Source organism: Brachyhypopomus gauderio, chromosome 13 (genome assembly GCF_052324685.1).
Source record: "Brachyhypopomus gauderio isolate BG-103 chromosome 13, BGAUD_0.2, whole genome shotgun sequence".
NCBI lineage: Eukaryota > Metazoa > Chordata > Actinopteri > Gymnotiformes > Hypopomidae > Brachyhypopomus > Brachyhypopomus gauderio.
Genome location: NC_135223.1, coordinates 20,751,428 through 20,777,088, shown reverse-complemented (window position 1 = coordinate 20,777,088; position 25,661 = coordinate 20,751,428). Strand labels below are relative to the sequence as shown.

The window sequence follows — 25,661 nt, the reverse complement described above, 5'->3', positions numbered from 1 at the left end:
GCAAGTAGTGAAGTGTGCTCAGTGTCTAGATTGGAAGCGTTCAAATGTGGACCGGGTTAAACAAAACGTTGAGTGGCAAATACATTTTTAAAGCTTCACTGAATGTGGCTCACCAGCTCAATGCCAAGTACAGACCTGTTGATCTGGGTTCAGCTGTGTGCTGCACAAGCTCTGCTTTGGCTCATTACCTACTACTGTAGAACAGTGAGACGAGGAGCTGAGACTGCCTAGTCATGGGTTTGATTCATAGGGAGTACACATGATTTTCCCTGATAGTGAATATGTAAGTTAATCAGGAAAAGAGGGTCTAACAGCTGTTGTCAGCCCCATACTGGACATGTAAATACTGTTAAAATGATTTGGATGGGACCAGCTTAAACAATGCATCAGTAAGATCTACTTAGTGTAGTTTACTGGTAACCAAATAAATTGATCTGTACAACAATGTGTGAGGATGAACATGATCCCATTAGTGGCAGTGTTAACAGACGTTCCTAGTTACGTAAGACATTATGAACCTCCTCTTTCAGGCCCAGATACATTTTCAAACATCTTGATTTTAGTGCTGGCCTTTCCTATAAGTTCCTTGGATATTAACATATGAGTAGCCAATGGGAGCTTCGAACAGTCCATGAAGGCGGTACCTGGGGACACGAAGCTTGGCATCAACCTTCCTCAGACTTGTCAGGTCTTGGATGGGACAGACGTAAAGAGCATTAGAGGATTATCTTTTTTGCTGTTTTTCATTGTATTTCTTTGCCGGGGTTTGTAGCTTTGTAGTTTTTATTGCCCATGGTAATGTCCAGCGATTCTGTCCAGCGGACTGATTTTTTCCGCATTTGTGAATCACAGAAGAATTGTGCTTTAGAAGAAATCTTGTTTAGACCCTCTAGGATAGAGGCTTGCTGCCATCCCATGCATTTGTTATTTAGTTTAGAAGATATGCAGGTTTTCAGTATATTTGTTTGAGTTTGAGTTACCGTTTTATACGCACATCAATTTAGGATTTTTTTAATAATGTTTTGCTCACAGTAGATAGCTCTAACTTCACAGTTACCTCCTGAATTATAGACCACCAGGCATAATTGTAGCCTGCTGCCTGAACTGCATGAGCAAACCTTACCTCTGGTGTCCATTTTCTTATGGCGACGGTGGGGAGCGATAATCAACAGCAGAGGTTTTCCTGCGATAAATACGATGGCACTGTTGATGGAGGCTGAATGTGAGAATGAGCAAGAGTTTGCTTTTCGAGCGTGACTTCAAACGCAGTCTGCAATCAAACTCTCCCGCCTACAACAATCCATGGTTCATTCCACACTAACGCATTTCACATCTGTGGCTTCTTGTTTGCAAACAGTCAAGGGAGAAAAGGTATAGGTTCACTGAATTTTCAAACTTTCCAGCATGTTCTTACTCTTGATAGCACTAGGTGGGTGGTTAAATATACATTGTTGTGTATTATTCTCTGGTTCTCAGAGTTTTATAATGATTATAACCTCAGAACCTCAGCGTTTCTGAACATCTTGTGTGAACCATTGAGCTGTGTTGAAAGACTGTGAGCAGCTTTACTTCAGGGTTTCAGAAACACGGCAGGCCAAAACTCCACCCATCTGTGCACAGCCCCTCCTTCTGCTGTACGAGTAATGCTGAGTTGGGTTCATACAGGTCCCTGCCCCCAAACCTTGATTGGTTCACTGTATAATGGTGTTTTCAAATTCTAGAAATGTAAACACCTTTGGCCTGAATCTCTTTATACCAGACATACGAAGCACTGGTAGGTTTTCCGATGCCAAAGAGCACTGAGATGTTTACTAAACAATAGAACCACTTTTTTATTACCCCAAATTTAGTACAAGCAGTCACATCTCAGTATGCTTCAATAATAGGCTGAACATTTGGTAGTAATATATCCCGGAAAGGCACTATATAAGCATATATGTTATTTGGTGATGGTGACCAAATATATGCAATGTATGCATTTTTAACCATACCTTTGTGTATATAAAGTACAACCAGTCAGATTGAAACACTTTATGTTTGTGCATGCCCTCTACAACCAACAGTGCTGACATCTTACATTCCAGCAGTTTCACTGGTGTAATGCATCCAGTCACAGAGTCTGATTGGTTGTACAACACTGGCACTATACTGAATCCAGAGATTGTTGTGAACCTCTTGATGGCTGGCATTTCAGTTAATCTTGCTGATAATCTTGCATATTAATACATCCAGCTGGCTGTAAATAATATATGTAGCATATATGTAACACTGGACAAGCTCATGCAAACATGGTTTACACAAAAATCAGAGTTTTACAAGCATTTTTGAAATTGTGTCAGATTGTAATGAAGCTGATGAAGACCCTGAAGATTTGTTCCTGTGGTTTTCAACTACTGACCAAAATTGCCATTGCAGACGTACATCATTCTGAAGGTGTTAAATCAACACTGGATATTTTGTAATGATGCTGAACAGTTAAACCAAAATCCAATCTGTAAAGGCAAATGAGATACTCCATCCAATCTGTAATGGTGTATGACATACTCAGGTCAGTCTATAGTGGTGTATGAGATACTCAGTCCAGTCTGTAATGCTGTATGAGATACTCAGGTCAGTCTGGTGTATGAGATACTCAGTCCAGTCTGTAATGCTGTATAAGATACTCAGTCCAGTCTGTAATGGTGTATGAGATACTCAGTCCAGTCTGTAGTGGTGTATGAGATACTCAGTCCAGTCTATAGTGGTGTATGAGATACTCGGTCCAGTCTGTAATGGTGTATGAGATACTCTGTCCAGTCTGTAGTGGTGTATGAGATACTCAGTCCAGTCTGTAATGGTGTATGAGATACTCAGTCCAGTCTGTAGTGGTGTATGAGATACTCAGTCCAGTCTATAGTGGTGTATGAGATACTCAGTCCAGTCTGTAGTGGTGTATGAGATACTCAGTCCAGTCTGTAGTGGTGTATGAGATACTCAGTCCAGTCTGTAATGGTGTATGAGATACTCAGTCCAGTCTGTAGTGGTGTATGAGATACTCAGTCCAGTCTATAGTGGTGTATGAGATACTCAGTCCAGTCTGTAGTGGTGTATGAGATAATCCATCCAATTTGTAAAGGTGTATGACATACTCAGTCCAGTTTGTAGTGGTGTATGAGATTCTTAGGTCCAGGAGCACAAGTAGGTCAATCAAGCCGATTTTACATTATGTAATTAAAGGTAAAATATTTTTACTCCAAGTTTGAATAAATGGGAGACTTGGTTCTTCTTTATACATAAGATTAGATTACATTTTGTATTCTAGAAAAGGTCACTAGATGTTCTGAAATCAGCTCACTTTCTATATTTACTGACACTGCCTTGATTTAACTTGTACTGCGTATGTAGTCCTACATGTATGGATCTCTTCCTCTTACCCACCACATGACTTGCAATGATGTTCCTAAGCAACCACAGCTATACTACATATTCAATTAGAATGGGCTGCGTTGTAGTACTGTGGTAAACCTGTGGTGTTGTGCTCTATATCCATAAATCCATAAAACATTTTAAGGCGACTTTTAAGCTCATCATTGAAGACAATATGAAGAACGTAACTGAAGTTGACCATTGTGTATATGCTTGCTAGCCACTGCAGGTACAATGCACAACATGATTGAAAAGTATCACACGTCATCCCACTACAAGCCCAGACTGGGCCAATATCACTCCATCACGGTCTGTTAGTACAGGTATATGCCAGACAGGCTCTTTAATGTACAATTACTGCAGAAATGACACCACTAAATCACAGACAGGTAGGTTCTTTCCCACCCACACTCCTGTGTGGTATACAGTTATCGAGGGTTTTCTCCTTGTGTCCACAGAAAGGAGCCGCCTCTCCGTTGTGTTTTCCCAGCTGTGCTCCCGCTAGATGAGATGGGTTTTTTCCCACTTTGGTTTCTATGGGCTGGTTAGAATGGTTCCCCTGAGTCACAGACACCATTTCCTGCTCAATTTGGGTGATGCTTTGAACAGCATAGCTGGCTACAGCATTTACAGGCCCACAGCTTGCTTGGACGTGCAGGAGTGTAAGTGCTCGTGAGTCTGCTGTGTAGTGACACCGGGGTTTTCACTCAAGATAGTCTCAAATCAGCAAACAGAGAAGATGGCCTCCAAATAATGCAAACAAGTATGTAGAGAATAACATGTGTTTTTGCATATAACTCATTAATTCAGATCAAATATACCTTTGTACCAGACAATATTTCTTTATTGAGTTGGCATATTATGTCATTACAGATCATTATTATGTGAATGCACAGACAGTCTTCAAATGACTGAAGTAGATATGTTAATCAGTGTCTAGCCTCTAGGAGGGCTTTTTGTGGTGCTTATCTAACTGTAATCAGTCTGGTGGAGTTTTATCATCATTTTCAGAGTGTTGGCACTGGCATGCCATGCTTGTTTGGACCCCCTCCACAATCTCTCTCTCTCTCTCTCTCTCTCTCTCTCTCTCTCTCTCTCTCTCTCTCTCTCTCTCTCTGTTACTATCTACTCCTGCTGTCTGTCTTTCTCTCCCCCTTCCTCTCCCAGCCTAAGTGCCTGAACATTCCTGACATAGTGATGAGGGAGTTGTACTCACACACCCCTCGCCTTCTAAGCCTATATGCTCCCAAACATGCCGACTTCACACAAGCTAAGTATGTGAAAATGGTTAATGCCCCTATGTGATCATTATTTAGCTCCAGGACAACTCTAACACATTTGGCAAAAACAGATGCAGAATGTAATATTCTGTCTGTGACTACTGATCACTAAGACTCTGCCAACACCTGTGTAGACGTAACACTACCCTAATGTCTCAGAGCGGAGGATCTGACTGATATTCCCCAAGAACGAGGAGATTATGTAGTAGGCCTTTCCCCTTCTACCGCCAGGTGCTTGAGCTTCATCGAAATACAGAAGTGTGCTAATAAGAAAGATTTTGAGATGCGGTGAATTAGAGAAGACACTGCAGGCTTTTAAGCTGTTTATGACGCCTTTCCCCCATAATTCACCACCGTTCGCCTGATAAAAAATATTCTTGCAGTATGTTTCTCTGAGAGGCCTGCTTTGTGTGTATATGCTGGAATTAGATACCTGAGATACCTGTGCTACCAATGGGTGGCTACACAATTCTTTTAAGGGATATTAAATATTGTCTAATATTACTTGCAGTAGTTACAGTTCTTTTGCATAGCAATGGATGCAGTCTCCATTATTATTTCAAGGCCATATTATTGACACATTCCTGAAAGAATAATGAATAAACTGCAGAGCAGCAAAGATTCTTTGATTAATAAAGTGTCCCTCTCATTGCCAGATCACTTCCAATTGTAATTCAACAAATGCTAACATCTGTCAGCAAGCTAACTAACGAGGTAAAATTATTAAAACTCAGCCTCACCTCTGACCATAATACATGTTCTAACATTTTCACAATTTAACTTTGGGTTAAACTTGTAATTCATTTACCGATTGAAAACTATTGGAAAATTAGATTCAAAACCAGTCTTGAATTCTAATGTTGGTATGATTTACTCATGAATTCTCTAGGAAGTGGCTGGGAATGCATAACTGAAAAGCAATTAAATCACAAAAGCTTTGTGGTAGCATTGCTTCACTGAGGGGCACTTAGGGGCACTGTGGGGCACTGTGGAGTACTGTTGGGCACTGAGGGGTTGTGAGGGGTACTGTGGGCCACTGTAGGACACTGGGGGGCACTGTGGGGCACTGAGGGGCACTGTGGGACACTGAGGGGCACTGTGGGACACTGAGGGACACTGGGGGGCACTGTGGGGCACTGAGGGGCACTGTGGGACACTGAGGGGCACTACGGGGCACTGTGGGGTTCTGTGATGGGGTTGTGGAGCTGAAGCAAGGCCATGGTATCTATTCCTTTTTAAAGAGTTCAATGTTTTATACAGCAAATATAAATGGTAGCCAACCTATTTTATTATAAGGAACCTCTAATCTGACAAGAAATAATTTTATTCATCATTTGTAAAGGGCAAGTTAAGAAATTAAGGCAAGACATGTTTTCTTTTTTCAATATGCTTCATTATGCATATTGCTTAATTCCATTAAATTAGATATTTAGATATTAGAAATATTGATACTACTAATGATTTTAATGTCTTAAAAAATAACAAAATAATACCAGAACAACTATTTGTAAAATGAATGCTTTGGAGAGTTGAGTGTTTCTAATATGCATGGATACCAATGTGTAACTTAATCACAGCATCAATGTTAAAGCAAGTAGGCACTAAATCCTAAGACAATGTAATCTTTTAACCCTGCAATATTTAGGAGAAAACTATGCAAAAGTGCTAAATGGGCTTTAAAAGAATCGAAAGGACAAATGGGGAGTTGTTGTAAAGGACAAGGCTATATGTAATCTAAAAGTCACCAGTAGGGGGCCTCGGCTCCTCACTGCACTTTGGTCTGTCTCCTCCCTCTTCTCCAGGCTCCTCCTGCCTGAAGAGTTCAAGCTTCTCAGAGGGTGGCGGCACATCAGAGGAGACAGAAAGAGAGAGGCTGTCTAAGACACTCCCCCAGTCAGGGAGCACTGCGTCCTGCCTCTAGTCCCGCCCCCCACGGACGGAGGAGGAGGAGAGAAACGGCGCTGTGGAGCCGAGCCCTCAACTCTCCGCCACAGTGTGGAGCAGCCGGCAGCACGCGCGCACACACACACTCACACACACTCACACACTCGCACCCACATTTACACACAGCCACACACACTCACACTCGCATATTCACACTCGCGCAGGCGAGCAGGAGAGAGAGATAGAGAGCGAGAGAGAGAGAGAGAGAGAGAGAGAGAGCGAGAGAGAGAGAGAGAGAGCGAGACGTGGAGGCTGTGTGAAGAGAAGACATCAGGTGCGCACGGGAAGACGAGCGTGTGTGTGTGGTGTCCGCGCGACTGTCTGCCGTTCGGATAGTGCTGGATTTTTTCCCCTGCCGTGCCGGGAAGGAGTTTTGCGCTGTTCCGCGCAGCAGTGGATGTGGGAGTCCTCGCTGGCGTGAGGGTCTGGTGCCTGTGACTGCGTGCGCTTCCAGCCCAACATCCATCTGATCCGCACACTTCCACCGCCCGCCTCTCTTCTTTGTGCAGTCGGCCAGAGGAGAGTGTGTGCCTGGGATATCTGACAGCCTCCCAGAGGACCTGACACTGTACAGACGCCACAAAGCGAGGGAGGGAGAGAAAAAGAGAGAGCCAGAGAGGGAGACAAAGTCAGAGGCATAAGCAGGAATCTCGCAGAGAGCTTTCCGGAGAAGTGATTTCTGCCAGCTCCCCCCCCCACCTCCATCCCTTCCCCCTCCGTCTCTCTCCTCTTCTCTCTTATGTTGCTGCCGCTTCTCCGTGCAAGCGTCTCCCTTACTAACGGCTATCCCGTCCTCACCTCTCGGCTCTCCCTCCATCTCTTCGTCCGTCCCCCTCCACCTCCCCCTTCGCAGGCAGCGTGAGAGGAGAACGCGTCTCCCACGCTGAGCTCAACTCCCACACAGTGACAGACAGAAGGACAGCCAGAGGTCCTGTGACACTCCCCATCACTCTTTTTCTCTCTCCCTCCACCCTCCTTTCCTCGCTGTTCACGGGCGGATCCGGCCTCCAGCCCGGGAAGCAGGGGCGTTTGGAGTTTTGCACCCAGCACGAGAGTCTTCGTATCCTGCCACGGCCAGAGGGATTCCAGCTACATGGGCAAACGCTTGGAACAACAACCAATGTACCCCCAGTACACCTACTACTACCCTCAGTATCTCCAGACCAAGGTAGCGTGCTGGTTCTATGGATCTCTTCTTCTCTCTTACTCTCTTTCTATCTCTCCTTTCTCTTTCCTCACTATGGTGGCCGATGTCTGACACATAATACATGATGTTTGATGTTTGTCAGTGCTTTACTGCCGGTCCAGAGGACAGCAAGCGGGTAGAGTGAAATCGCGCCTAATTGTCTCGTGCACACATCGACTTGGACACACTCGCACACTCGCGTGCAATTGTGAGATTCTGTCCCATCAGCAGCCTGGGCTGTGATGGAGGGCTTGAATAATAACATCCATCTCTCTGAAGTGGAGCATTGATTACAGGGTATTGATGGCGAGACCGCTCCGGTGATCCCTACCTGCCTGGGTGCTTCACCCTTATCTCCTCCCCCTCCGCAGGAAAGTTGCCACCTGTGTCGGATGGGTCCTGAAGTGAGAGTTGGAGAGTGTGTTGCTTTGACGGAGAGGAAGGCTGCAGGCCAAGGGCGTGAACGAGCGAGGAAGAGAAGCCTTTCTCCAATAAGAGGGTGGAGAACTTCACAGAGATAAATGAGAGCTGCGTAGGCAAATCCCTCGCAAGCTTCTGCTCGTGATTTCTCAAGAACAGTTATAATTTCCTCATAATTTCCTCATGGCTGCTAAAGCTGAAGAACTCATTCCAGCCTCTTGTCATGTCTGTGCTTTCAACAACCTTGTCCTAAGCGATGGACCACCAGAGCGGTGACCTTTCACATTTAACCTTTTTTTCTCGGGGGTCCATTATTTTTCGAATAGGGACGTTATTTTTTAACAGGTTCATTATATTTTCTTGTAGCTCTATTATTTTTTAGTAGGTTCATTTTATATGGCTTCCTGCTGCCGTCAAGGGCAAGTCAAATTAAATCTCACCTTCTTCTGTTCTGAAATGAAGATCCCAGGAGCTCTCCACAGGAGACCTGGAGTCATTCCTTCATCATTCTTGTTTTCAACATAAACACCAACAATAATAATAAACACCTGATTTAATTGATTAAAATAGCACCACCAGTGCAGCCACAGAGCAGAATATCTGAAACAGAATGTATGTATGCTGCATATTCCAGTCAAGCTTTCATTGTGGGGGGGCTGGTTTCCGCTGGCCTCATTAGAGCCAAGTGTTGGCTTTAGTGGGGGGAGAATGGTGTGGTCTGGGAATGATGGTTGATTACTGGAGGAGATGGAGAACACTTCTGGCACAGAGCAGCGCTGCGTTTCACATTTCAGATATTTGCCTTCGCCTGTGAAGGATGAGGGCCCCATGTTAGTGTGCATGACTGTACGTGTGTGTTTTTGTGAGAGTGTGTGTGTGTGTGTGTGTGTGTGTGTGTGTGTGTGTGTGTGTGTGTGTGTGAGAAAGAGAGAGAGAGAGAGAGAGAGAGAGAGAGAGAGACTGGAGATGTAAATGGCCTCTTATTAATCTTGATTCCGGCATGCTCTCAAAGTGGAGGCATTCCTCCAGGGGAAATCAATCATGTGGGGAAGAGCAACAGCTGACACACAATCACCCTGCACCCCCCACCCCCACCCCCTCATTCCCTCTCTCTCATTCCCTCTCTCTCAGTCCCACTCTCTCATTCCCTCTCTCTCATTCCCTCTCTCTCATTCCCCCTCTCTCATTCCCTCTCTCTCAGTCCCCCTCTCTCAGTCCCCCTCTCTCATTCCCTCTCTCTCATTCCCTCTCTCTCATTCCCCCTCTCTCATTCCCTCTCTCTCATTCCCCCTCTGTCATTCCCTCTCTCTCATTCCCTCTCTCTCATTCCCTCTCTCTCAGTCCCCCTCTCTCATTCCCCCTCTCTCATTCCCTCTCTCTTAGTCCCCCTCTCTCATTCCCTCTCTCTTAGTCCCCCTCTCTCATTCCCCCTCTCTTAGTCCCCCTCTCTCAGTCCCCCTCTCTCATTCCCTCTCTCTCATTCCCCCTCTCTCATTCCCCCTCTCTCATTCCCTCTCTCTTAGTCCCCCTCTCTCATTCCCCCTCTCTCATTCCCTCTCTCTCATTCCCTCTCTCTCATTCCCTCTCTCTCAGTCCCCCTCTCTCATTCCCCCTCTCTCATTCCCTCTCTCTTAGTCCCCCTCTCTCATTCCCTCTCTCTCAGTCCCCCTCTCTCATTCCCTCTCTCTTAGTCCCCCTCTCTCATTCCCTCTCTCTCAGTCCCCCTCTCTCATTCCCTCTCTCTTAGTCCCCCTCTCTCATTCCCTCTCTCTCAGTCCTCCTCTCTCATTCCCTCTCGCACATTCCCTCTCGCTCATTCCCTCTCTCTCATTCCATCTCTCAGTCCCCCTCTCTCATTCCCCCTCTCTCAATCCCTCTCTCTCATTCCTTCTCTCTATCCCTCTCTCTCATTCCCTCTCTCATTCTCTCACTCTCAATCCCTCTCTCTCATTCCCTCCCTGTCAGTCCCCCTCTTATTCTCCCTCTCTCAGTCCCTCTCTCTCAGTTCCCCTCTCTCAATCCCTCTCTCATTCTCCTTCTCTGTCCCTCTCTTTTATTCCCTCTCTTAATCCCTCTCTCTCATTCCCTCTCATTCCATTTCTCTCAGTCCCTCTCTCATTCCCTTTCTCTCAATCCCTCACTTAGTATCCCACTCTCAATCTCTCTTTCACAGTCTCCCTCTCAATCCCTCTCTCAGTTCTTTCCTCATTCTTTCTCTCTCTCTCTCTCTCTCTCTCTCTCTCTCTCTCTCTCTCTCCTCTCTATGTCTATGTTGCTGCTAACTGGGTGGCTCCCAAGTAATTAGCCTGAATGCAGAGTTCACCAGTGGAATTTATGATCACATATCAGTTTGTCCACAAAGTGAATCTGACTCTGAGTATTAATCTATATTAAGAATTGCTTTTATCAAGATGGTACATCCTGAGTCTAAATAACAATATTTGAATTGAGGTGTCATATTCCATCCAGTGTTTGCTCAGCTACTTTCTAATGAACACACTGGGCCGGTAAACCTTGCCTACATAAGTACAGTATCAGATTGCTCATCTCTTACACAGAGAACTTAACAGGGCATGGAAGGATGGATAGGTGTGTGTGTGTGTGTGTGTGTGTGTGTGTGTGTGTGTGTGTGTGTGTGTGTGTGTGTGTGTGTGTGTGTGTGTGTGTGTGCATGTACTCATGCACTGCACATGCAAAGAGAGGTATCCATAACAGCCGTCATAGACCAGTGGGATATGAAATAGATTTAAGGGGAAGTAATTCCCCCCTGGTATTGTGTCAACAGAAGGCTGCGGGGCCTCTTAAACCATTCAATCAGCCGCACGAAGGCTGTAGAGTGTGTGCGCGTTTGCTGCATGCATGTGCGCATGCTGGTGCGTGTGCATTCATCTTTGCTCCAGGGTCACTTTCTTGTGCATCAGAACTCGCATGCAGTGATGTTTGTGCATCCCTGGTCTCTGTGTGAGTGCACGCTAACTGGCCTGCACGAGGATGATGCACAGCGTGTCTGCAGCGTGTCTGCGGCGTGTCTGCGGCGTGTCTGCGGCGTGTCTGCGGGGTGTCTGCGGGTCTGCGGCGTGTCTGCTGCGTGTCTGCGGCGTGTCTGCGGCGTGTCTGCGGCATGTCTGTGGCGTGTCTGCGGCGTGTCTGCGGGTCTGCGGCGTGTCTGCGGCGTGTCTGCGGCGTGTCTGCAGCGTGTCTGCGGCGTGTCTGCGGCGTGTCTGCGGCGTGTCGTGTCTGCGGCGTGTCTGCGGCGTGTCTGCGGCGTGTCTGCAGCGTGTCTGCGGCGTGTCGTGTCTGCGGCGTGTCTGCGGCATGTCTGCGGCGTGTCTGCGGCGTGTCTGCGGCGTGTCTGCGGCGTGTCTGCGGTGTGTCTGCGGCGTGTCGTGTCTGCGGCGTGTCTGCAGCGTGTCTGCAGCGTGTCTGCGGCATGTCTGCGGCATGTCTGCGGCGTGTCTGCGGCGTGTCTGCGGCGTGTCCCACAATGGAAGCAGCACTCTGGCTATGAAGCTCATTAGTTTTCTTGGGCTCACAATGTCACTTTGGATTATTGCACAGCAATATGCTATTTGCTCTGCTAGTGGATAATTACAACCTTCCTGCATATGTTTTCCCTTTAGAATTTTACCTTTAGGTAACTCCAACCTCGAGACAGCTTTCGTTTCTTTCTTTCAGTAAACTGCTAGTAAATCAATAGTTATTCCTATAAATGCAAACTAGGTTATCAGCCACTAACGATTGTATATGTAATCAAACTCAGCCTTACACAGACATAGTAATATCACATTTATGCACCTTATCTTAGATATTTTGGTACAATAATTTACAGTTTTTCGTTTCTTGGAGCAGTGGTCAAATGAATGCTGTCAACACTGAATATTCTGACTAGTATTTTTCAACCTGTGCTAGCCAACAGCTTCCTTTGTGGATATAAAATAAGGGGGTGAGTAAAAGAGAGTTTTCAGCAGAGGCGTAATTAGCCAGAGGCATATCACACAGGCACCCAACGTTAACATGTGTGTGGGTGTGTATGTGTTTGTGCGTAAATTATACATGTAAGCACAGCTAGCGAATTGGCTCTCCAATGTTTGTGCAGTAAAGTGCTTCCTGTGTATTCATGCCTGTAATCAGCCATTCCCGGGTTTGAGAGATCGGTGGAGAAACCTCAGGATTTGGGGTGCATTGACCTCCAGATGCTTCACCCTCCGCTCAACTGCACGCTACTCTCCAGCGCTACCAAAGGTCAACAAATACTCATGTAGACTAATTCCACTAGTCTTGTACTAATGATTCAGCTACTCCACAGCTGCACTGTGGGAACTGTGCATAGGGCACACACAATGCCACTGACACAGGGCATACACGATGCCACTGACAAAGGGCACACACAGTGCCACTGACACAGGGCACACACAATTCCACTGACACAGGGCACACATAATGCCACTGACACAGGGCACACATAATGCCACTGACACAGGGCACACATAATGCCACTGACACAGGGCACACATAATGCCACTGACACAAGGCACACACAATGCCACTGACACAGGGCACACACGATGCCACTGACACAGGGCACACACGATGCCACTGACACAGGGCACACACAATGCCACTGACACAGGGCATACATGATGCCACTGACACAGGGCATACATGATGCCACTGACACAGGGCACACACGATGCCACTGACACAGGGCACACACGATGCCACTGACACAGGGCACACACGATGCCACTGACACAGAGCACACACGATGTTTCACAGAATGACACAGTTTACTTAAAAATGTGTCTGTTGCACCAGTTGCATTCTTACAGGCTCCTAAAGCAATACATAGTGGTATTAGCAGTTATTTTTAGCTTTAATTGTTAATCATTGGCACACAAAGAAATATGATTACATAAAACCTTAAAAAAATTAATATGAACAATTTTAATTACTTTTTTTGTGGGGTGGGAGGGGGTGTAAAGCTTCTGTCTCCCCTCTCTCTTTTGTCATCAGTCATTCCTGCTCTACTTCCTTTATAAATGCTCAGGACAGGAAGTGGTTGGTTTGCTTTGAACCTTTAATGTTGAGCAGTAACAGCAGAGAAAAATAAATCATCATGAATTATGCAAATCCATGTTCTAGGTGAGGGATTGATGACTGTCACACAATGTTCTAGTTGTGAGTCTGTGTAGTATACTAGCCAGTATGTTGGTCACATTTTTTTGGTCACAAAAACCCCAATCATTAAAAAAAAAAAAAACAAATAAAATTCTATTTTATTTTTGGTTTCCCATACTGTAGTCCATCAGCATGTGTCTGTCTGTTTCTCTCGCACTTCCTTATCCATCCATCCATCTCCCCCCCCCCACATCTCTATCTCCCACTGTGTCCTGGGCATTCTCTTCAGCCATCTGTTCAGAGGGGTGGGGTTGACTAAGAAAATAGGAAAATACTAGCCAAGCATACGCCTATAGAAGGATGTTGGCTGCTTAAGGCTGTCTTTGTTTTAGAAATGAAAAAAACATCTCTAAACCTCTGATTTGCAGCCTTTGCTTGCTTTTATCAGTTGGATCCGTTAGATCCGTTTTCTTGGTTTTCCGTTTTACATATAGTGAGATGCCTAAGATGATTGGATGTCTCTGACTGGCCCTACAGATCCTGGCGATGGGTTTGTGTGTGCTGGAGCAAGGCTCCTGGAGTAATGGACGACCCGCTGCATTTTTAATAAAGGACCACTTTATAACAACCAGGGCCTGATGGATTCTCTCAGGGCCTTACAGGACCTGGCTCTTGGTTTTACACACAGCTTGCTTTTCGGGCTCCGCGAGTAAGTGCTCGCCAAAGCCTACGCAGCAGGGATAAATGGCAGAGACACAGGAAGCAGCTCCAGCCACTCAGAGATAAGGAGCTCACATGCGCTGGGCGGAGCCTCTCCCTCCAGGCCTTCACACGCCACGGCCATGGAGCCGTGTTCTCACCAATCAGCAAGAGTGTGGTAGAGCCAGGGGAAAGATCTCCGCTCAGTGGCTTAGTGATGGCTCCAGCTTTAAACGCACGTTCACTGGCCGCTTTCTTAGAGACGATGCTTCATCAGGAACTCTTGCTTGAGAAGCAACGCCGTAGGTATACGGTCAATGTCTACATCTCATCTTCTGGCAGTGCACACTGTGTGTTAGTGTAATAACTGCACAGGAGTGACCTCTGGTCAGAAAATGACCAGAGCGGTGATGAATTGTGCTACAGTCTGGAACTGTATATTTATAAAAATACAAGATAAGAGTTATAAAAAGCTAAGATTGTGTAAGTTAAGTGCAAAGTAGGTGTTTCTAATAAAGTGGGTGACAAATGAGGATTTATGCTAGAGCTCGGGAAGACGCTGTGTGGAAGGGTGTTTGGTATTGGGTTAGAGGCTGTGGTTCATTCCTCCAGATATGTAGGATGAACATGCAACATGATGTATATGTCAGTGTGGGTGTGGCTACGTGTTTCAACGTGTGATTAACGGGCAGATATAAAGCTGTCATGCTACAAATATTAGGATTGGTTTCAGCTTCAAAGGGATGCTAGACCAGCCTACACTTGCGGTTGATTACAAATATCTAGCATTCTGTAATAAACATCATGTCACATGTAGGCATGAATATAAGCATGCATATCTAATGCTCCCGATGTGCTGCACGGAGGAGAGGGTGTTGGAGGGAGGTTGGGTGGAGGAGAGGGTGGTGGAGGAGAGGGTGTTGGAGGAGAGGGTGTTGGAGGAGAGGGTGTTGGAGGAGAGGGTGTTTGAGGAAGGTTGGGTGAAGGAGAGGGTGGTGAAGGAGAGGGTGTTGGAGGGAGTGTGGGTGGAGGAGAGGGTGTTGGAGGGAGTCTGGGTGGAGGAGAGGGTGTTGGAGGGAGGTTGGGTGGAGGGAGGTTGGGTGGAGGAGAGGGTGTTGGAGGGAGTCTGGGTGGAGGAGAGGGTGTTGGAGGGAGGTTGGGTGGAGGAGAGGGTGTTGGAGGGAGGTTGGGTGGAGGAGAGGGTGTTGGAGGGAGTCTGGGTGGAGGAGAGGGTGTTGGAGGGAGGTTGGGTGGAGGAGAGGGTGTTGGAGGGAGGTTGGGTGGAGGAGAGGGTGTTGGAGGGAGGTTGGGTGGAGGGAGGTTGGGTGGAGGAGAGGGTGTTGGAGGGAGTCTGGGTGGAGGAGAGGGTGTTGGAGGGAGGTTGGGTGGAGGAGAGGGTGTTGGAGGGAGGTTGGGTGGAGGAGAGGGTGTTGGAGGGAGTCTGGGTGGAGGAGAGGGTGTTGGAGGGAGGTTGGGTGGAGGAGAGTGTGTTGGAGGGAGTCTGGGTGGAGGAGAGGGTGTTGGAGGGAGGTTGGGTGGAGGAGAGGGTGTTGGAGGGAGTCTGGGTGGAGGAGAGTGTGTTGGAGGGAGTCTGGGTGGAGGAGAGGGTGTTGGAGGGAGTCTGGGTGGAGGAGAGGGTGTTGGAGGGAGTCTGGGTGGAGGAGAGTGTGTTGGAGGGAGTCTGGGTGGAGGAGAGGGTGTTGGAGGGAGGTTGGGTGGAGGAGAGTGTGTTGGAGGGAGTCTGGGTGGAGGAGAGGGTGTTGGAGGGAGTCTGGGTGGAGGAGAGGGTGTTGGAGGGAGTCTGGGTGGAGGAGAGGGTGTTGGAGGGAGGTTGGGTGGAGGAGAGTGTGTTGGAGGGAGTCTGGGTGGAGGAGAGGGTGTTGGAGGGAGTCTGGGTGGAGGAGAGTGTGTTGGAGGGAGTCTGGGTGGAGGAGAGGGTGTTGGAGGGAGGTTGGGTGGAGGAGAGTGTGTTGGAGGGAGTCTGGGTGGAGGAGAGGGTGTTGGAGGGAGTCTGGGTGGAGGAGAGGGTGTTGGAGGGAAGCTGGATGCCCGTGGCATGGCACCCATCACATGGATCCTAGCATGAGGCTTTTTTATTCTCGCTTGTCGTGCTTTCCCTCCTTCCCCTGCGTTTTAATCAGACACACTGGAACCCTTTTCCCTCGGAAAACAGCACAGTCAAAGCCAAGGACGGAGCAGGCGAGGTAAAGCATCATAAATCCTTGAGTGCGCACTCCTGAGGGATTTCGCTGTCCACCCTCCCTGCCTCACTCTTCCAATTTATGCACACCTTTTCTGTGGCTAAGGCCCTGGGAGAGGCTGCTCTAATCGGATAGAGCCACTGTGCTCTTAACCTGCTATAACCACGTCCAATTCTCCACGTCTGGATGGAGTTGGGGGAGTTGGGGGAGTTGTGGGGAGTTGTGGGGAGTTCGGTTGGGGGGGGGGGGGGGGGGGGGGCATACCAAACAATGCTTTCAGAAAGAACATATTGGAGAAAGACCCTTTACATCCTCTAAAGACAGTGGTCCTATCCATCCCCTAAAGACAGTGGTGATGCCATCTGAAAAAACTGGTAGTTCACATTACTTTCTCGATTAGATCAAGTCTTCACAGTTTTCCAAGTGCTCCATGCATGGCTGATTAATAACTACAGATATCATGTCCGGGCGGAGGCTGCTGGAACTAGCCCAAATGCTAGCGGGCTGCCTGGGATTAGTTTATGTAAACAGCGCTTTTGTTGCGATCTGGTTGAATTAATTTGCACAGCCCACATGCTTTTATTTGGGATAATTTCCGTGGCGGGCACTCAAAGACCTGTCCAAACACATCCCAAGGCCCAAGGCCATGAAGAGAGTGGCTAATGACACCCTAAAGTGTGCTGTCACCCCCTTGTGTAGTTACTGCTCATTGCGAACGAGTCACAGAACTGTTCTATCAGCACAATATTAGTTAGGATGGTTCCCCTTTTCTCGATGAATTCTTGCGGGAAGCAGGTGGCCAGTGTGTCTCCAGTGAACAGCTCTTCTTGTTAATTACGGTGTTCAAGTCAGCAGTTGTCTTTCCTCTTGGTCTGGTTCACTTCATTCTGTTGCATTTGGAGGTCGCAGGCAATGGAGAGTTCCAGGCTAGACTTATTAGCCAGACTGTCTGTCACACAACACTGGCCTTGATTGCAACCCCTTCCTCTCTCGCCTTCTCTCGCCTGCGTGCTCTGCAGTAGTGAGCATAATCTAAATGAGCTTTTTTGATTCCTCTCTGTCCAAGTGCGGCACCAGTGCGTTCAGTTTGGCTGATGGTGGGGAGGTGTTAAAGGTCTCCCAGGATTACTATTACAGACACTACAGGCTGGGTGACGTCCTCCTCTAATCTTCAACACGCACAGGAGCCTCCTGGTCTCGCTCCTCTCGATAAATCTTATTTGTTCTTTCATTCACATAGAAGGCTGTCTCACGAAAACACATCAGCCCCCACATCAGACTCGTCACAGTTATTGTGTAAGTGAGGCAGTGGCAGTAAGAAAGGCACTTTGCTAAAATGCGGGAGAGTAGCCCTGCATGTTTTATTAAGCTCCCTGGTTTGATGAATGATTAAGCCTCTCCAACTGCCCTCACTCACCCTGCACTACCCAGGCCATCGTGTGTGTGTGTGTGTGTGTGTGTGTGTGTGTGTGTGTGTGTGTGTGTGTGTGTGTGTGTGGGCGTGTGTGTTAGCCAACTGCAGGTATGAGTAGCATGCATGCGTGTGTTACTGCTGCTCTACATATGCCCACTCTATATATGCCTACTCTCTGTTTGCCCACACTGTACTAAGTATGCCCACTCTATGTATACCCACTCTATATACACCCACTCTATTCATGCCCACTCTATATATGCCCACCTTACATATGTCCACTCTATATATGCCCACTCTACATATGCCCACTCTATATATGCCCACCTTACATATGTCCACTCTATATATGCCCACTCTACATATGCCCACTCTATATATGCCCACCTTACATATGCCCACTCTATATATGCCCACTCTATACATGCCCACACTATATATGCCCACTCTGTGTATGCCTGCTCTGTGCCTGCTGTCAGACTGCAGTGATCTTTCAGGCACATTGGACCTCTAGGCTCCACTCTGTGCACATGGGCTCACTGGTTCGTTCGCCCTCTTCCTCTTCGTTCTCAGTCCTGGTAAGACTTCTCACAGTTTGCCATTGCCTCATTATGCGGCTGAGATGAAATGCGTTTAGTTGGGCCAAAGTGGTGGTTGGTTCCTTTTCTGCCTTTGTAAGAGCGAAGCCCTTTCATCTCTGTGTGGCGGCAGGAGAAAGGAAGCTGGTTTGGAGAGGATGTTCAACTTTTTATGTGTCTTCGCTTCCTGCTCCCCCCACTGTCTGCACTGTGTGTCTGTGCTCCCCTCCATGGTGCCTCGTGTTCCATCAGGCCCATCAGACACTTCAGAACCAGCGGAAGGACGTCCGCAGACGCGTAGCGTGTGTTCTGGGCGTGTTCGCGCGGCTCGAGCGTCTAATGGGGGGTGTGGCGTTCTCAGGGCCACGGTGCTGCGTCCTTTAATGAATGGGTGTTAGCAGAGCGGGAAAAAACCGTGAGAGACCACCACCACCACCACCATCACCACGTGAATGTGTGTATCTACGTGTGGTACTGCCGTGCACGTGGACTGCATACTAATGACCTCACTCATTACTTTGCGGTGGACATGAAGCCCATATGAGCCAATTAGAGCACATATTGAAATTCATAAAAGGACCCTGGGGGTTTTGTATGTATGGTAAGCTATATTTGACCTTGAAGGTCCCAGCTGGCAGAGGAGAACCAGGGGTCAGCAGAAGTCTTAGGTTTAACTGCCCAGTCCTAATGAGACTACAAACAAACTCCACGTAATGCCCAAAGTCAGCAAATCCCAGCCTTCATAATGAGCCTATCAGAATCTGGGAGCACAAGCACAAACACACACACACACACGCACGCGCGCACACACACACACACACACGCACGCACGCACGCACGCACGCACGCACGCACGCACGCACGCACACACACACACAAACACACACACACACACTCAGTAAGAGTGTCTAAAGGCCCAGGTCACTCCATGCCTCACTGTTATCCATACTCTCCATAGCCTGCAGAGAGCTTGCTGTACCCTACACAAATATCTGGTAGCAGCAGCAGGTACTAGTTCAGTCCAGTGACAGAGAGCATAACTGGATCCCTACAGCTGATATTCATTCATTGTGATCACGGCAGAAAAGTCCATTGACTGTAGAAAACAGGAAAAAAAAAAAATGAAATGAATATGACTGTAGTAGATTAGCTATATTAGCTATAAGTGAGTATTATGATGCATAACCCATTGATTTTGATTTTTATTCGTTTTAATTTAATTTGCTGAAATTTTATACACATACTACGATTCTGCTTAACTGTTAATACTTTTTTTTTTTTATTATAGTGATTCCTTCCTTCTAAATGTAATCAGCTGTCATTTGAGATGCCATTTTACTTGTTCTGGCAGCAATCATCGTCATTTTTCTGTTTTGCGTCTGTCCCATTGCAATTAATGATCTTACTCTGCCATTTTGCAGATTCATCATTTAATTTTTAAATCTTTCTCAACATTTAGAGTAGTAAACAATTAATGCATTGCAATTGAAGTTTGCTCATTTTCACAAGCCAATTAAGGCAAACATCTTCACAACAAATGAAGCCATTTTCAGAGTGCAGTTGTGAGTCTTGTCGGGGAACTAAATTTAGGCTATTCTCTTCCAATAAAACCGCTGTTACTGTGGCAGTGGAATTATACATTAAATTGGGTTGCGGCTTTTATTCACTGAATACATAAAATAAACTGCCCTTAGAGAGGAAAAAGTTATTTTCTGTGATTGATATTGTCTGAGAGTTACCTCATTATCATCCAACATCTGAGTGAGGAATGTTTATTTATGTATACACCATGATTGACGGCATGACTGACACCATGCCTGACATGAGCTCTTCTCTGGACTAGTTCTCACATGAACTGAGGGTTCTGGTTTCAAACAATCCTTTTAATCCACCTGTCAACCTTTTTCCTTCTTTGTGGATCGATTACGTTGCCTGTAGCACTGGTAACTGGACGCAATTATTCCTGCATAATCTCCAAACTGAATGCTACATTAAAGATATAAAGATGCACTCCCTAGCATGCTGGTGTCAGTTCTTTTGTTGCTTTTTGTTCTGCACTTCAACACCTTTTATTTGACAAGGACCCTTCAGAGCACATTATGCAAGCATAGCGGGCTTAATTGTACAACACAGGGTGCTCGTCTCCGGCTCTCAGAGCGTGAGAGGAGGAAGGATCTGGGTCAAACGCACACACTGTGCAGGAGGCCAAATGTGTCACCCATGCAGTACAAGGTTCACAGACGCAGCAAGATAAAAAGAAAGAGATAGATTGAGTGAGAGAGAGAGAGAGAAAGAGAGAGAGAGAGAGAGAGAGAGAGTAGATCAGATCAGGGAGAGTCAGGGAAAGTACATTTACAGGGGGCATGGCATGTGCATCTTAAACTAAGGCTGATAGTCCCTGCTTCATATTTTATAGGGTGCTGGGTGAATGGTGGGGAGGGAGGCAGAGGGTGAGCTGGAGTTAGGGCCTCTTCCTCAAAGCAGAGGCCAACGACGGTCTGGTTTCCTCCATCCGCCCAGCTAAAGCCCTGTGTGCATGCTGAAGTGGCCTTGCATAATGCAAAAGGACAGACACGTGTAGATCCGCAGATCACCATGGTGCAAAGACCCAGTGGAGAGAGATGAAAAGAAACAAAACACATGTGGCAGTGACGCTTCCTTAATTTGTTATGGCAAATTCTAACGGACATAACCACACAAACATACTGGCCGTATCCGAACACCTGTCCGTCTTTTATAGAAGTGAACTAGCGGGCCTTTCACTTTGACTTTGCAGAATAAATGGACTCACTTCTCTTAGCACGCCTCCAGTGAGCCTAAATCAAACTCGTCTTTGCGAAAAGACCATGGCGTATTTTTTATTTTTTTTTCCTGAGATTGCACAAGGCGTGACACTGCAAGCAGAACTGCTCATGGGACCTGGATCAGATGAACCTGGAATATATATATATATATATATATATATATATATATATATATATATATATATACTACCTGGATCAGATGAACCTGGATATATATATATATATATATATATATATATATATATATATATATATATATATATATATATACTACCTGGATCAGATGAACCTGGATATATATATATACCTGGATCAGATGAACCTGGATATATATATATACCTGGATCAGATGAACCTGGATATATATATATACCTGGATCAGATGAACCTGGATATATATATATATACCTGGATCAGATGAACCTGGATATATATATATATACCTGGATCAGATGAACCTGGATATATATATATACCTGGATCAGATGAACCTGGATATATATATATATATATATATATATACTACCTGGATCAGATGAACCTGGATATATATATATACCTGGATCAGATGAACCTGGATATATATATATATATATATATATATATATATATATATATATATATATATATATATATATATATATATACCTGGATCAGATGAACCTGAGGTTGCCCTGCTAGTTCTCAGAGTGGGTCTTCGCTTATTAGGACATAGAATCTTCAAAGCCTCCATAACTCTGTTTTATACAGCAGGAGAAACCCATTCACAGATGGTATCTTATCCAGATGAGACCTGGTCTTCATCCCAATTGTGTCGTTTTTCACGTGCTTAGCTTGGCTGTTAGATTAGTTACATGAGACTGAGGTGCATCGAATAAAGGAACATTAATAGCTGAATGTTTGTAAATTTTATAGTAATATCCTTATTAACAAAAAGTGATATGAATACACCTGAGAAAAATAAATACACAATCAGCAAAAATGTAAAGTATGTTGACGATATAGTTGTGACGACTAGCTGGTTGCTGGGTGTGGCGAGACATTAATTCTCAGGATCTGCAGTGTGTGGATGGTTCCAGGTAGGTTTCGATTTCAGATGCTCTCTGGATCTGCTACCTTGGGGGGAGGGGGGCATGGGAGCTGGGGGGATGAAGGGAGGGGGGGCTGCACCCTCAATCCACTGAAACCTGTTTCCTGGAATCTGAAGACAGAAAGTGTCTGTGCCCAGATTACCTCTTACCACCAATTATAACCACACACTGTTTTTAGGGGATCAATTATTAACAACAGGAAGCCCTTTCCAAGGTTCTGGATCTCTCTCTCTCTCTCCCTCTCTCTCTCCCTCTCTCTCACTCTCTGTATCACTGTCCTATACCCTGTCTTTACTTTTCTATCACTCTCTGTATTACTTCAGTACCCGTCTTTACTTTTCTTTCACTCTCTGTCTTTACTTTTCTGTGTATATTAAATCTCCCAGAAAGAAGCTGCACATTCAGTTGTCCGTTTTATATATATATATATATATATATATATATATATATATATATATATATATATATATATATATATATATATATATATATATATATATATATATATATCCTACATTATATGAATGCCATATAGGGGTCCCACAGCCCACAGCCATAGGGGTCCCACACTTAGCATCCAGTATTCATGCATGGCTTTAGGGTATTGTGATTCCCATTTACTAAATACCTGCATATCCTATAGCACTGAAGACATACCAGAGAGCAAATATAATATCCTCTTTAGCATGTAAAGACAATTCCTGTGTGTGTGTGTGTGTGTGTGTGTGTGTGTGTGTGTGTGTGTGTGTGTGTGTGTGTGTGTGTGTGTGTGTGTGTGTGTGTGTGTGTGTGTGTGTGAGCATGTGTGTGTGAGCATGTGTGTGTGAGCATGTGTGTGTGTGTGTGTGTGTGAGCATGTGTGTGTGTGTGTGTGTGCAGCATTGTTGCGGTGCAGTGTCCCACTAAACAGGCCCATCATATTGTGTCTAACTCATAATGGGCTCGGGCGAATGAAGCCTGGCTGGAGCGGATGTTACCTGCCTGTACAGTAATTGGCACGCTGACAGTAAGGGAGAGAGTGGGAGGGGGCTGTTATTCTGAACTGTGTGTGTGTGTGTGTGTGTGTGTGTGTGTGTGTGTGTGTGTGTGTGTGTGTGTGTGTGTGTGTGTGTGTGTGTGTGTGTGTGTGTGTGTGTGCAGCATAGCTGTTATTATGCAAAAATAAATTGATTTTTTTTTCTTCTCCCACTCCTCATCTCCATCAAGCATTTAAAAGAGACAAGCTGTGGTTGCATTAAAGTAAAGCTCCAGCCCTGATTGTTTGCCTGAATGATAACATTGTGTCCAGGAACACAAATATCTCTGGAGATAATTACATTGAGTGGGTGGACAAGCAGCCTGCATTGAATACAGCATGAGGACTGTCCAGAAAACATAAAGCCTTGCTTAAACCCTTAGAAATACGGATCTGCTTTATCAGTGCCATGTGCTAAATGGCTTGGATGGGTGAGAACTCACAATGATACCAGCAAAGAAATGATGCTGTCACATTCATCATGGCTCTGAACGGACTTTCCATAGCAACACAAAAGCACCATATTCTCACGAGATACACTGTAAAGCAAGTAAAAAAAACAACTAAGTTGTTTACTGTGTCCGGTTTCAGAAGTAAATACTATGACCTTATTTCATCTTTGTCTTCATTTCTTCTTTTTCATCCTTCATAAAATAAAAAAGGAAGGTAAGGAAAATACAAACTTCTAATCTTTCAGGGTAATTGGATATAGCCATTAAATAAATCAGTACCAAATGCATTCTGGCCATGAAGAGTTTACCTAATGTGCTTGTTTTTGCTTTTAAGTATTGACTTAAAATAAATTTACTAGAGGGATGAAACGTTCTGCTGAAGATGTGGTGTGTGTGTTGAGTGTTTCAGAGACTTGCATGAATTATGCGCGTACAAATTATTTTTGCTCATGTCAGTAGCGACGTCTGGCTAAGCTGTGTTTTCTCCTGCCGCCATGCCAACAAGCGCCGAGAGAGCTGACATTGAAACGCGCATGTCCACGTCCAGGGCACGGTCTTGTTCCCAGGGCACGGTCTTGTTCCCAGCCTCGGCTGGGACTTTGGCGTGAGGTTCAGAATCAGTAACCGCGCAGACACTTGACTGACGTCCTGTGCCAGTGTTTGATGGCGTGTGACTAACAGACTGGAACGCTGAGTCAGTGCACCGAGCAGCACGAGTGGCCGCGGTGTGTGAGAGCAACACTTCTCCCAGCATGCATCTGTGCATGCTGTAAAGCAGCATGTAGACTCAGCTTAGACCTACCAAATAAATACAGCGTGCTGGTTTGTGTGCAGGTTTTATTCAGATCGCAGTTAACACTAGAACACTCCAAAGGGTTTCAATTACCACATCGGTGTCTGAAAGATAACTGGCTATTGCCTACTGTGTCTTAAATGCCACTTTGGACAAAATCTATTATGCAGAGGGCATTCATTTTTAAGGCTTTCGGATCATGGTTTAAACAGCTATACCAAATCTCACCTGTTGAGTATAGTTTTACAAGGTTTGCTCAGATTGGTATTGGCTGCAGGCGAATGGTGTTTAGACCGACTGGAGAGTGTCTGTGTAACGCTCTGGAAAAGCTAGCAGTCGAACAAGCCTGAAAGAGGAATAAAAAAAAAGCTAGAACAACATTTCCATGGGCTACACAACAATACAAAAATGAAACATAAAAGGAAAGAAAAGTTAGTTAAGCGTCATGAACTCTTCTCTTGACTGATACCGGGAAGATCTGGCTTAAAGAGTGTGCTTGTAGGGCTACAATCAGTCCCTACATCACAGCAGCTTTGTGAATTAACTGCTGGTTTTCTAGTTAGCAGTATGTATTACAAATCATGCAATTTTACAAGAGATGCATGCGAGGTCAGACATAGTGGTCAGACCTCCTTGCAAAGGATAGAATTTTTAAAAGTGGTAGCTCTCTGACTGAGGCTGTAATGAATTTGATAAACTAAGGAGGAATCATAACCCTGTAGGTCATTGTCCCTGGTAGAGACATAATTGATTGATAAGGTCTTTCCTTGTCCTACGCTTTGTTGCCAGGGCAACAGTGGTCTGTGGAGTGCTGGTGCCTGTGAGGACGGTGCTGTGGTCTGAGGAAGCTTCTTATTCTGATGTTAATTTCAGCTAGAAGATCGGTACCGGAGAGGACAGAGAAACGCGCACGCACTATTGAACTGTTTCTCATAATAATACAGGAAGAAGTCATTCTCGGATTCAAATGGACTGCTGCGGATTTGTGAACTTCCCGTCTCCTGTTCATATGCAAATGAGGAAGACACTGATTGTTTCCTCATATTTGAATATGAGATGCCTGTTCCTAAGGGGGTGGGTTGAGAAGGAAACGATATCTACATATGGAGATATATTAATGTTCCTTTTTAAAGCGCCACAGAAATTAACTCTGCTTTTGGCCCTGTCCTTTAATAGTTTTAATTTCTTGCAGATTTTGTAGGAAGTGACTTATACATTTATATTACAGCTTTAAAAGAGCTTAAATATTCACACATTCTGT

The 25,661-nt window shown here is 45.7% G+C and overlaps 1 protein-coding gene across 2 annotated transcripts in view; it reads left to right on the top strand.

Moving 5' to 3' along the window:
• The first annotated feature begins 7,189 nt into the window (after positions 1-7,189).
• LOC143474250 (RNA-binding motif, single-stranded-interacting protein 3-like) overlaps positions 7,190-25,661 on the top strand; it is a 38,510-nt gene continuing 20,038 nt past the window's right edge. For both annotated transcript variants that reach the window (XM_076971654.1, XM_076971653.1), the window contains exon 1: positions 7,190-7,797. In XM_076971654.1, coding sequence (XP_076827769.1) covers positions 7,723-7,797 — 75 coding nt within the window. In that variant the 5' untranslated portion in view covers positions 7,190-7,722. The remainder of the gene's footprint in view (positions 7,798-25,661) is intronic.